The sequence below is a fragment of the Sarcophilus harrisii genome, chromosome 2, assembly GCF_902635505.1.
Source record: "Sarcophilus harrisii chromosome 2, mSarHar1.11, whole genome shotgun sequence".
In the NCBI taxonomy this organism is placed as follows: Eukaryota; Metazoa; Chordata; class Mammalia; order Dasyuromorphia; family Dasyuridae; genus Sarcophilus; species Sarcophilus harrisii.
Window position 1 is genome coordinate 484401030 of NC_045427.1, and position 13905 is coordinate 484414934.

The window sequence follows — 13905 nt, forward strand, 5'->3', positions numbered from 1 at the left end:
TTGTTACATAATATTCCATATATTATAAGACAACACTTATATTCATGGTACTATTGAGATCTTCTGTAGCAGGTATTGCATCTGGTTCTAATTCTGTTATTTATTTGTTGTGTAACCCTAGATGAATCATTTCATTTCTCTGATCTTTGGTGTCCATCTATAAAAGATACTGTTTAGAATGCATTTCTGAATTGTGGCCTAAAAGGATCTATGGAGCTCAAAGATCTCAGGAGAGGTAGAAAGTTAAAATGCTGTCCATAATCCTAACATGACTTCTTTGTATTTGGATGTTGAGCAGGGGATACTATAAGTACAATTATTTTAAATAAATCTTAACATATATTATAGCTATTTTGTATTATTGTGATTAATATAAATGCAGAACCTTTACTGTACATGAATCCCCAAACCCACCACAATCAAACCATGTTGGCCAATCCAGTTATTATATCAGGAGTATTAAAGTATTCTCTGTACTTATTTTATGGCAGAATGTCTAACACACATCATCATAACTGCCAAATGTTAAGCTGTACAAAATAGTATGCTATAGTGGTTTGTTCAGGGGTTTTTTTGGTTGTTGTTTTGCAAGGCAATTGGGGTTAATTACTTATGGTCACACAATTAAGTGTTAGGTGTCTGAGACTGGATTTGAACTCAGGTTTTCCTGACTTCAGGTCCAATACTTTATCCACTATACTATACAGTTGCCCCTGTTATCCCTGTTATTGTGATTTTTTTAAAAAAAAATTTAAAAGTAAATAATTGAAGATAAATTAATGGTTTGCCACATAATATTTAAACTAAATGGTTTAAGCTAATTTGCTTCCTTGGACCCCATGGTACTTGTTATTTTCTGAAAACCAAAAGAATCATATCAGTTCCATTGTGTGAATAATAGATCACAATAAATGAGTCCCTTTTCCCAAGAGCTTTTCTTGATTCCTCTACAAATAATGCTTAGATTAAAAAGACAACAGGAATTTCTTGAAGATCAGTGATCCAGATGCTAAATTTGGTTAAGTATTCTACATGATCTATATTTGCCATTTCCATTTTTAATTAGGAAGTATTTAAATTACTCTCTTCAATTCATCATATAGGACAAGCACGAAAGCTCCATTTATGTTACTTAAAAACACTGGACCAAGAACCTTGAAGATAGCTTCACCACTTCTGCTTTTAAGAATCTTCCTTCAGCACTTAGTTGTTCTGTTGTATGTGATATTAGCTCCTTTGTGCCCAGACTGTATCATCATTTGCTGCCTTACTATATCAAAGGCTTAGGAAACCACTTCAACTACAGTGTCACTGTGTAATCATTCAGCTTGTCACAATATTAGTATTCTTAGGATTTGTTCTTAGGACACCTTTTGCTGTATCACAGATTCCAAAGTAGGCTTCTCTAAAGATAATAATACCTTGCACTGAGACATTAAAACCTCGATTTTGCTAAGTGCTTTTTCAGTCATATTTGAGTCTTTGTGACCCTATTTGGGGTTTTTCTCGACTTACTGGACTCCCACCCTGGTGGTATACATCTTTCCTGCTGACCTTTCATGTTATCTTAGGATAAAAATAGTCGAGAGTTTTATTATTTCTTTCTTTAGATCATTTTACCAATGAGAAAATCAAGACAAACAGGGTTAAGTGACTTGCTGAAGGTCACACAACTAATAAGTATCTGAAACTGTATTTGAACACAAGATAAACCTTGCTGACTCCATGTCCAGAACTCTATCACTTCCACCATACTTGAGATTTCACAAGGCAATTTCCTATGCCTTTGAGTTCTCACTCAATGCCAGATTCTCAGCGCCAGTACCAGCTGCTAAGCAGGTTCTCACAGAATCCAAGAGGTAGACAAAGCAGAGAAAAGTGACTCTGACTGCAAGGTTATCAGCAAAATGCCTCCAAAAGTGTGTGTGCTTGTCCCTCCTCCCTCTCACCCTACTTGAGACAAACCTTTCTTGCCGACCTTCCTAGTCATCTTTGGTATCTCTGTGCTGAGAGATCCAGAAACTGCCAGCTTTGCTCCTGATTCAGAGGCTCCAAGACCTGTTCCTGCTGGGCTGGGGCTGTGCTGGCTCAACCTGCACTGGGAACTGTACTGGACTTCCACCCTGATACTATACATCTTTCCTGCTGACCTTTCATGTTGTCTTAGGATGAAAAATTGTTCCACTCTTTTTGTATCTTTAAAAATTTGTTTAGTCATTATTTAAAGGAATTTGGAGGGATTTGGGGGAGAGCTCTGGTTAGTTTCTGCCTTTACTCCACCATCTATTAGACACCTTAAATTGGAGATCCTGTAGACATCTTAAACTCAATATGTCTAAAACTAAAGTCATTCTGTTTCTCTCAAATCCTCCCTAACGCTGAATTTCTCTATTTTTATTGAGGCCACCACCATTCTCAGTCACTCAGGCTTACGACTTATGTGTCATCTTTGTTTCCTCATTCTTTCTCACTCCCATATCTAATCCATTGCCAAAGGTCGTCAGTTTTATCATTATGGCATCTGTTTTGTGTCCCCTTCTTTCTGACACTGCCATCACCCTAGTGCAGACCCTTATCATTTTATCCCTCGATTATTGCAACAGTCTGCTGATTGGTCTTCCTGCCTTTCCAGTTTCTCTCCACTCCAGGTCATCCTCCACTCAGTTGTCAAATTAATCTTTCTAATGCTCAGATTTGACCACATCATCCTCCCTCTTTTTTCAATAAACTCTAGTAGTTCCCTATCACCTTCTAGATCAAATATGAAATCCTCTGTTTGGCTTGTACAAACTTACCTGGCCCCTACCTATCTTTCTAGTCTTCTTAAACCTTATTTCCCTTTATATACCCTGTGGTCTAGAGACATTGGCCTCCTAATTGTTCTTCAACAAAACACTCCATCATCAGACTCTGGGCCTCTTTATTGACTGTTCTCCATGCCTGGAATGCACTTACTTTTTAAAATCTCTGAAATGTTAAATTTTCCTTCCATTATTTAAAAGCTATATTCTGAGAAGGGATTCATAGGCTTAACAGACTGAGCAAAATCTTTTAGACCTTAGTTAAAGTTATTGTGCATCTATGAAAGTCATAAAATGGCATTTCTTTCTTTAAAAATTCTGTAATTCAGATCTCTCAATAATTCAAACCAAACTTTTCTCCATTTAGTTCAAATTAATAATATTGATTCTCACATTTCTCTAGATAATCCTGGCTTAGAAGAAATGTACCTATGTTCCTCAGTGAGACTCTTAAATCACTCTCTTCTTTATATAAGAACCAAGTTAAATTTGGGGGACCTCTCTATATCAATTTTACTTTTACCCTAATCAAATCCATGGGAAAATTTATATTTGGTTCATTTTTAGTTTTTTCCTAGTTGGCATTCATTACCTACATCGATAAACTCCTAATAATATATGAACCTAAAGTATACGTATTCAAAACCATTTTTGAACTATATTTCTGGATCTGTGATCTCTCTGGCATAAGCAACTCACAGTGAGGAAATTCCCTTTAGCAAGACAAGCCTGCAATATTTCTGCAGTTCATAGTCTTATTTTTAATTTTCATTTTTTAAAATTTTCTTTAGGTTATACATGTACATTAATCTATTACATATTTCATATGAGTCACATTGAAAGAGAAAAATCATAACAAAAGAGAAAAATCATAAGAAAGAGAAAAAACAGAAGGGGGAAAAGGAGGAAAATACTATGCTTTTGATCCATATTCAATCTCCATAATTTTCTTTCTGGATGTAGATGGCATTTTCTATCCAAAGTTTATTGGAATTGCCTTGGATCACTGAATTGCTGAGAAGAGCTAAGTCTAACATAGTTGATCATCACACAATCTTGCAGTTGCTAAATATAGTAGTTTCCTGGTTCTGCTTGCTTCACTCAGCATCATGCAACTTATAGTCTTAAAGAGTTTCTAGAGTGAGAGGATAAAATACTTGTCCAGGGTCATACAGTTTATATCAGAAACCTATCCAGATGTAGATCCAGATGTAGAAACCTACATGAACCTAGCCAAGTCTTTCTGACTTTGAAGCTGATGCATTATGCCATGCTGACTTTCATTACAAAATATAATGAACAGAAACTGGGCTCATACCCAAGTTCCATAATCAAAAGATAGAGTACCAGTTCCCTTAACCTCACATAAACAAAATTCAGGGTGTGGGGGAGAGTCCCAGGAGTATGAGTGCAGTTGGGAATTAATGAAGATAGAATCTACATCTTGCTATTCAACTTTTTTTGTTTCTGATGGCACTCTCATTCTGACATCTCTCAGAAACATAATCTGCATCCCATCTCTCCCTTCTCCTGGTCCTTGCAGGTCTTTAAATGACACCAACAGATCATGACAGCTTATGAAGTAAGTACGCTTGCTTATCTTAAGAATCCTGGGTTCTTGCCCAACAGCCCTCGCCTCTTCTTCCTAACCATTTTCACTTGGGAATTCCCAATACCTCTATAATGACTTCTTTTCCCCCCCAAATATTTATTGACAATGTCTATACCTTGGGTCAAAAAAAAAGTACTGTGGGAAAGTGAATCTTCTATCATCTATTGGTGATCCATGTCTACTATTCATGTAATTTGTTCTAACCATATCCTTTTTTTCTCTGATTAGAAAGATCCCACATCCCTGCTTAGTTAAGACAGAGCTCCATTGCTTAACAAAAAATGGGTTTAATGTATTTGGAGAGGGGTGGGAATAGAAGGGAAGATAGTCCTCCTCAAAGAACATTTTCTGAAGTTCTAAAAAGAGGCAGCCTCAAATTCAGCAGCTAGAAAAACTTAAACCTCAAAAACTAACCAACTCATTTGAACAGGGGACATTTCCCCCAAATGGACATACTGACCAGCATGAGACTAAGTCTCTGCCTCTGCTTCTTGGTTTTTTTTGTTTTGTTTTTTATCTAATGCTAGCGCTCAAGAATCTGAAAATCCAGCCCATTAAAGAATGGAATACCATAATAACATTTTAGAGCAGCCAATGACTAGTTTATTAGTTAATGGCTTAAGGAAGAATCAAGTTAATGTGGTAATGACCAGTTTCAGTGGAACGATTGTCATTGCAAACTATGTTTGATTGCTCAAATGCAAAAGCCCAGTTTTTTAAATTAGCAGTTATTTTATGGCTATCTAGACTGGTATGTTAGAACCTCATGGATACCTGCTCAGAACTGATTTCTTAGTCTCCCACTGAGATAGCTTTCCATCAAGCTTCTCTCAGTTTTACAATGTAGGTATCTAAATAGAAAAACAATGTTGGAGTGAGAGGCAGGGGAGAGAATGCCATCAGTCTAACTCTACTCCTAAATTGCTATGTGAATTTGGGCAAGTTACTTTCAATCCTTGCCCCTCGTCCAAATAAAAAAAGGTGAGATAAGTTCTAAAACTGAGTATTATCATTATTGTGACATAATTTTGCAACAGCTAGTGGTGAAGTGAATAGAGTACTGAGCCTAGAATCAGAAAAACCTAAGATTCAGCCTAGATATTCACTAGCTTTGTTATCCTTGGCAATTCTGTCACATAAACTTTGTGTGCCTCAGTTTTCTCAATTTTTCAAGTCAAATCAAGATAAGCACATATGAGGATAACAATGAATACATACCTCACTGAGATGTTGTGAGGATCAAATGAGATATTTGCAAAGTGTCTAGTACATAGCAGTACTTAATAACTGTTTTTTTTTAACTTTCCCTTCCCCATTTATAAATAGCCCTTTACCATATGGCTTTAATTCAGCAATGGTATAGCACAAATATTTGTACAGCATTACAAACTAGGGATGCCATAATAGTGAGCTTTGAATATTGTTGCAATGATTTAAATTTTTTTCTTTATTTTGAATTTAACAACCAGCCAAACAAAGAAAATGTCATTTCCATACTCAAAATAGAACAGAAAAAGAGGATTATATGTGAAAATATGAATCTCTATTATGTATAAGTTATTTTTTTAACATGCATATTAAATTTAATATAATTTTTTCAAAGCCATCTTGCTTGCCTGTGTTTCATTCTGAACTTCATTCAATTCCCTTTTGGGCATTCAAAGAAATGCTTTGATGATCTCCCTCTCTCCCATCTTCCCTCCCTTCCTCCCTCCCTTCCTTCCTTCCTTCCTTCTTTCCTCCCTTCCTTCCTTCTCCTCCTTTTTCTTCCCCCCATCTCCACATACAAAGAGAAAACAATCCTTGCTTTTTTAACTTGTGTAATTGTTTCATGAGTCTCTTTTCTTTCCTAAAAGATTTTAAGCTTCTTGAGAGCAGGGGCCTTTCGCATTCTTCATCTAGACTCTTAGAGTTAAACAAGACTTTAGAGGTTATATTGTCCAACTCTTTGTCCAATGAATGACTCTTCTACATCATTCCCAACAAGTGGTCATTAAAGAAAACTACCTTATCCCATTCAATCCAATCAGGAAGGAAAGAAGAATGGTAGAAGTTTTGAACACTTTGAGCTAACAGATGAAATCATCACACATATTTGTTCACAGGACTGGATCAAAAGTCACCAAAGGAAGATCTTTAAGCAGAGATTATTAGGCTGAAATAACGAATTTAGGATGGCATTGTCCTAAATGCCAATTTCAGATGAATCTGAGGAGAAAATATTAGTACAATTGCTGTTAAATTTATTCCTAACTAAAGTTACATAATTATACTCTTGAAACCACAGAGGATCATCTAGTGCCTCCAAAGTATCTGCAAGTCATCTGTAGACAGATTTATGGGTATAACTTCCTTAAGTGGCTGACAGTGATAAAAGCAGGGAGGGCATATTCCAAATGGATAGAGGAATATGGCTGGATTCCAAAATGGATTTGGACTGAGAAGAATTTTGCTCAGGTTTCAGATTTGTTACCTCCTCTATAAGATGAGTAGATTTTAGGATCCTAAATCTACAGTGGGAAGGGATCTTTTAATTAAATGAATAAGATCAACTTACTTTGGGAAACTGAAGCACAGAGAGGTTAGATGGCTTGTCCACTTAGAGACAACTTGAGTACTGAGCCCAGACTTAAGTTCAAATCTGGCCTCTGCTATTTACAGCGGTAGCTCTGTTACCTTGGGCAAACCTCTGCTCCCAAAACCAGTCTGTCTGCCTTAGTTTCCTTAGCTCTAAATGGAGATAGTGCATATCTCCCAGGGATGACTGTGAGGATCAAATGATAAAATATTTGTAAAGTACTTAGCACAGTGCTTGACATATAATAAGTACTTAATTTCCTTCCTTCTTCCCTCCCTCTTCTTTCTTTCCTTCCCTTGTTTTTCCCTTCTTTCCTTTTTATCTTCCTCTCTTCTTCCTTCCTTGTTCACTATTATGTAGCTAGTAAGTATCTGAGGCAATATTTGAATCCAGAGTTTCCAGATTTCAATCACATATTTTTTCTGGGATTTAGTAAAATAAAAGGATAGAATTGGTTAATATTCCTTCCAGCTTTAAATCTTGTAATCTCAACCACTATTTATTAAATGGACATGCTATGTGCCCATAATCTGAGATAGTGACTTGGATAGAGAGAGAAGTATATGAAAGGTCCCTGCTCTCAAGGAGCTTAAAACTTTTTAGAAAAGAAAAGAGATTTACCTTTGCAAAACAATTAGAAATTAATACAAAAAGATCATTGCCATCATCTTTCAGGGAATCTAGTTGGAGCAGTGGATAGAATGTCATCCGTGGAGTCAAGAAGACAGTTCAAATTTGGTCTCAAATACTATGTGAACTTAATCTTATTTGCCTCATTTCATCATATAAAAATATAAATTAGAGAAGAAAATGGCAAACTACTCTTTTATCTTTGCTAAGAAAACCCCAATCACTGAATAACAACATTCAATATCATAAAAATTATTATTTATCAGCTGCACTATGGGGGAAGAAAAGAAAGCACCAAACTTGGTTCTTGCCCATAAAGAATTTATATAATAAAGAACTAAATATAACCTAATATAATCAAGTACCAAATTACATGAAACAATTAGTGCTGCTAATTGGTAGAAAGGAAATCCGTCATGTCAGCTGGAGTTATCCAAGGGGCCAGGAGGCTTGTTTTCCCAAAGATAGGGGAGTGATACCCACTCCCAAAATACTGAGCTACCAGAGTAGTTCTGGAATTAAATCCTATCTATATCAATTACTATGTCACTTTGGACAAGTCACCTAACTTCTGCAGACCTCTGTTTCCTCATCTGTAAAATGAGTGTTAGACTAATTGGCCTCTAATAATAACAATTATAGCTAACATTTATAAAGCACTCACTATATGCTAGATACCATGCTAAATACTTTAGTTATCTCATTTGATCTTTACAACAACGTGGGGGGGGGGTGCTATTATTATCTCCATTTTACAGATAAAGAAACTGAGGCAAACAGAGATTAAGTGACTTGCCTATACTCACACACCTAGCAAGTGTCTGAGACCAGATTTTCTTGATTCCAGAGTCAGTGCTATATCCACTGCCCACATAGCTGCCACAAGGTACCTCTAAAGCAAGGCTTAAACTTTTTCCACTCATGACCCCTTTCCACCTAACCCCAGATATATGAGTATATAAAATAGATATATAAATCAAACATTTACTAATGATAAATCATGAAGAAATTTATTTTAAAACAACTCATATATGTGTATATAATTTTACCATTTATCAAAGATGAAAGCAAATTTGCATATTAATGAGATGGATGTACTTGTTTATTTTTACATAAAACATTAAATCTTGGTGGAATATTTGATGCCTTTCATTGTTGCCACATTTTTCTTGACTCCCACATTCAGTTACTAGAACCCTTTGGGGTCAGGCACCCACAGTTTTAGAAGCTTTACTCTTAAATGCCTTACAGTTATAAATTTATGTTTTCTCTCCACTTTGCTCAGGAATTGTCTCCTTTATATTTTTCTTTGCCCTCTTATCCAAATCTTTTCTTAAACACATTTTCTGAAACTCATTGACAATAAAACTTCCATTGATATTGACTCACTGTCCAAAGTCTGATACTTAAGCTTGTCTACTGGAAAGGCCTATTATCCCAAGTTTATCTACTCCCTTCCCCCAACTAAAATTTCTGTTCTCTCAGAGTGGTTGTTAAGAGGAAAATAATCTGGTTACTTGATTAAAGTAATTCACATTAAGGTATGAATGATTAATAAGCTTGAACAATCCTAGATAATAATTGCATTTTAAAAGAAGATCTTGTTAACCAAATGAATATCTAATGGGTAGAATGTATCGTTTGAGTGTAGGGGACCTTCTCAGTCACCCTCCCACCTTCAGTAAAAACCTTCAGTTTTTACCCCCAAATTGAAGAAGTGGAACTCCACTTTTGAAATATTGCCAACTCTGCACTAAGGTATAAGTGACTGTTAAAAGTCTGCATTTTAACAGAAGATATTTCACATTAGATTAAAGCAGGAAAGCTTAAGTGAAACAGGTTAGGTGTGGGGTAGTATATTCTTTTGGGCATGGGACCTTTCCTGGCACCCTGAGCACATGGACAGCTGCTTGCTTTATTAGACCTATTCCCAAAACAAAAATTCCCATCTTCCTTTTCTGGAAGAAAGACTCAGAAAGAACATGCTACCTGTTAAAATCTGATGCTAACCTGATACAAATAAACATGGATTTATTAAAAAAAAATCCTGAGATTAAGAAGCAATCATCTGTTTTGCAACACGTAATAATAATTATCCCCTATCTTGTTGAATGCTTTCATTTTTTTCAAATTGCCTAAATTCCATCTGAACTTGAAAATAATTCTATAATTTAGGTAGCACAGAAAGGAAACTGATTTTTAGAAAAGTAAAGTGACCCAATAATTTAATGACTACCACCTGATTTCAGTTCTCAGACCACTCTTTGCATTACCTCTGGCTTCCTCTCTAGACAATCAATCCTCTTTCCAAGTTTGGCTCATCATTCCTTTTCATTTTACTTTCTCCTAGATCACCCTTGGGAGGTTTTATGAGACAAGGACCTGTCAGCTGAGGAAGTATAAACCGACAGTGAAACTGGACCCTCTTTGGCACATGCCTCACTTTCAAAAAGTGAGTAGATCCTAAAGTAGTAACTAGAAAGATTTTGTGGGTGAAATGTCAAAAAAAAAAAAAAGAGTGTGACTATGATTGTTCTGTAACCCTGAAATTCAAGGAAATCGGGGCAGAGAAAGACATTATAACAATGGGTGCCTGGGGTGGGAGAGTTACTAATATGGGTCAAGGAAGATCACAAGGGAAGGTACAAGGATTGAATTTGATGTAGAGAGAAAGTATGCCCCATCCTAATGTTGGTGCCGTGGGGGAAAGCCCCATTTACTCCATGTCAGTTATGGCTCTGATATGTTCTCTCCCTTGGCCAGATTGAGCTAGGGTAAAATGCCACTTGCCATTCCTTACCTCATCCAATCCTAGGGGTAATTTTCACTGAGTTATAAACAATTGCCTTACGGCAACAACAAGCAGCATTCATTAAGTGCCCACTGTGTGATGAACATTGCTCCTTCGAAGTAAATGTGGTCTACTCAATGTTGGGAAGGAATAGGTCTGTACAAGGAGGCTCTGTTATTCTACCTCTTGGGGAAACCTTCTGACAGTGATGGGTTCATTTGAGTCAAGAAGGCTTTTTTTTGCCTTGCCCTGGAGTTATATTTCCGGAAAACTCACACATTTGCTGATGCTCTAAACAGCCTGTCTGACAGTGTCCCAGTGGAGGATGGAATCCATGGTCACTAGATTTTTGATTTGAGTTCACAAACCTAATCTAAATTGGTCCAGATAAGTATCACAGTTAAGATTTCATGCTCAGGCATTGGTTCCTTATATTAAACTCAACTTCTTGTTCTCTTGTGGGAGCAGGCACATATCCTAGGCAATTGCTGGTGGGAGGTTAAACATCAGGAAAAATAAGGAACCAGTTAAGTTAGGAGTATTATATAGAGGAAGGGAAAAGGCAACAGCCTAAGATCAGGCAATAACTCCATGGTTTGCAGAAGTCCCAGACTGGATGCTGGGGAAATGGTAGGCAACAGAAATCTTTCTCAGCTCTCATTGTGGGCTGAGAACTGGGGCTGTTCTGTTGAACTAAACTGCAATTTAAGCAATGAAGAGGAATGGTGACTTCCTGAAGCTAATGTATTTGAACAAGATGCAGAGTTTCACGGGAGAAATATGTTTTGCTCCACCTTGATGTATTCCTCTTATGTCCTGCCTAAGTCAGATCTATTAGCATATGTCAGTGATCATCTCCTCCAGCTGCCTGTCAGCACAGAGTCACTGCTGCAGGTAGTGTCAAGGAAAGAACATGACCGATTGTTGTTGAACAGATTGTGGAAGTCACACGAGATATGGGGGGTGGGTAACCCGTTTTAAATTTCCTCTCACCCCAGACCTTTACATCACCATCGTTTTTCAGTCTCTGTCTTTCTTGATTTTTTTTTTCATTTTCAAGAAAACTACCAATCACTTTCCTTTCTTGCACACAGAAATTTAATATTTTCCACACTCCTTTCTGGTCTTTCTTTCTGTCACCCTTTTCTCTCTTTCCTCTGGTTTTCCATGTTCATTTTGGAGGACTGATCCATAGGGAATTCTCTGGCTATAAAAGGTTGACAATAGTTTTCTCAACTAGAGTAAAATGTCTTTAGTTTTTCCATAAGTCTCAACTTTAAACTTTCTCCTGGTCTCCCCAGTGAAATCCCCTCCATCCACTCCCTCTTCAGCCAGGATCTGGAACACATACATAGAAATGGAAACAATATTCAATAGGGTTTCAGATTCTTTTTTCCCCAGCAAAAGAAATGAAATATTCCTTCTGCTTATCCTCTAGGAAATACTTCCCAAACCCTTGCACATAATAGGTGTTAATAATTCTTGAAAGTATGTATGAATGCATAAATGAAAGGACATCTACTTTTAAAATGTAATCTGAAAGTTTTTATCTTAGAGAAAATCAGGATTGGTTCTAATCTGATCTTTGGGAAATGCATAGTTTTCAATGCAGATGTTTTTACTCTAGTTTTTTTTGGCTTCTATTTAGCCAATAACTGCATTGCAATAGTAATTGCTTTTATATATCTTAAAAAAAACCTTTTTCTAACCACATTATCTCATCTGATTTTCACAATACCACTTCTCTCCATCCTAAGTGGTAAACAAAGAAGAGATTGAGTAACATCCTAGTTTTCTATCTAAGGAAACTAAGGCCTTAGAAATCAAATGATTTGCCTATGGCTACAGTGAGAATGAAAGGCAGAACCAGGACTAGGACCCAGAACTCTTGCTAGGTGTTTTTTCCTTGTCATCGTGATTCTGTAGCCAAAATAGTTAGGGTAAAAGAAATGCTTTAGTTTGAAACAAAGTGGAGATTGAGTGACGTCCTAATTTTCTATTTAAGGAAACTAAAGCCTTAGAAATCAAATGACTTGCCTATGCTATACAGTGAGAATGAAAGGCAGAACCAGGATCAGGACCCAGGACTCTAACTAGGTGTTTTTTCCTTATCATCTTGATTCTATAGCCAAAATAGGGTAATAGAAATGCTTTATTTTGATTTATGTGGCTCAAGGAATCATACGAACTCTCCTTGTGCTTATTACACCTATGAAAAACATCTCAGAATAATCAGGGTGTAGGATATTTAAAGAAGTCTAGAGATGGAGAATTGTGCCTCCAAAGCTCAAACATGCTCCTGCCCGCAGCCTCTTCTTGGCTTCTCATGCAGCTCCCACCACTCCCCTGCCAACTGCCATTCATTTAATCATTAAATAGGTTTGGGACCAACTTTAGGGACTATGAGTGCTTTCAGAGCTTCTGGGAATATTTATCCTTCTCCCCTTTTCAAAGTTAACAGTAAGTAAAGGCTGTGCCATTGTAATTGAATTAGCTCAGTAGTGTAGCCCAAAGACTTTTTTTCTCTCTTCCTTTTAATAGGACTGGTATTGGCTTTGCCTGAATGCTCAGAATATTAGCAGAGGCTTTGTACTCTTCCTGTAAATCACTTTTCCTCTTATCCCTCAACTTCGCCCCCCTTCCCCCAACCCCTTTTTCCTCTCCCTGTTTATCAGCCTCCCTCTCTACTCACACACCCCCATCCTTCTCACTCCCAATCCCCTATCCCCATTATGACGGGAAAAAATTCTTTTCCAAAAAAGTTAAACCTGTCACAATGATGGATAACCTAAATGGACTCTCCCCCCTCATGAACAGATGTCGAAACTGAACTCTGTCAGAAATAATTAAACACCTTTCACACAGAAAAGCGGCAGGCAGGGGCACGGGGAGCACGCTTATTCTGTTGGGTCAACACAAGTTAGCAAACTTGCTTCTCCAAAAACTCAGTGAGTCTATAAATGCTGATGTTTTTATGAAAGAATCTATTCCCTGCTCCCACCATTGCCCCCAGTCCCACACAGAAGTGTCTCTTGTGTCTGATAGGAAGGACCAGTGCATGGAGAATGAACAATCTCTCCCTGAAAGTCATTCTTTCCGGACCTCTTTCTTCCATCTGCCCCCAGGAGCAAGCAGAAGTATGGACAGATTTCACACTCTCTTGGGTTTTCTACAATTGACTGTTATCCTATAGTGGGCCTTTGTATTCCTAATATTTACAATTCCAGAACTTACACAAGGGTTGGCATGTAGTAAATACTTCATTGATGTTTTTCATCCATTCATCCATACTATAATGACCAATAGGAGTGGAAGGGTAGGGTTAGAGTACTCTGATATATAACTTAACTGGATAGGAAGACTTATGATGAAATGTGAGTTTCTCCTGATGGAGAGATGATGGATTTGAGTCTGAGGATGGAGACATTTTTCTGGATATAACCAACGCAGGAATTTATTTTGCTTCACTATCATACATGTTTATAACAGGGAT

General features: G+C 37.1%; 1 protein-coding gene across 1 annotated transcript in view; it reads left to right on the forward strand.

Moving 5' to 3' along the window:
- The window catches only part of CFAP77 (cilia and flagella associated protein 77), a 183981-nt gene that overhangs the window by 135166 nt on the left and 34910 nt on the right, over positions 1-13905 (forward strand). Inside the window, exon 5 of the mRNA XM_003757434.2 lies at positions 9972-10073. Within this exon, the coding sequence (XP_003757482.1) occupies positions 9972-10073 (102 nt within the window). The remainder of the gene's footprint in view (positions 1-9971; positions 10074-13905) is intronic.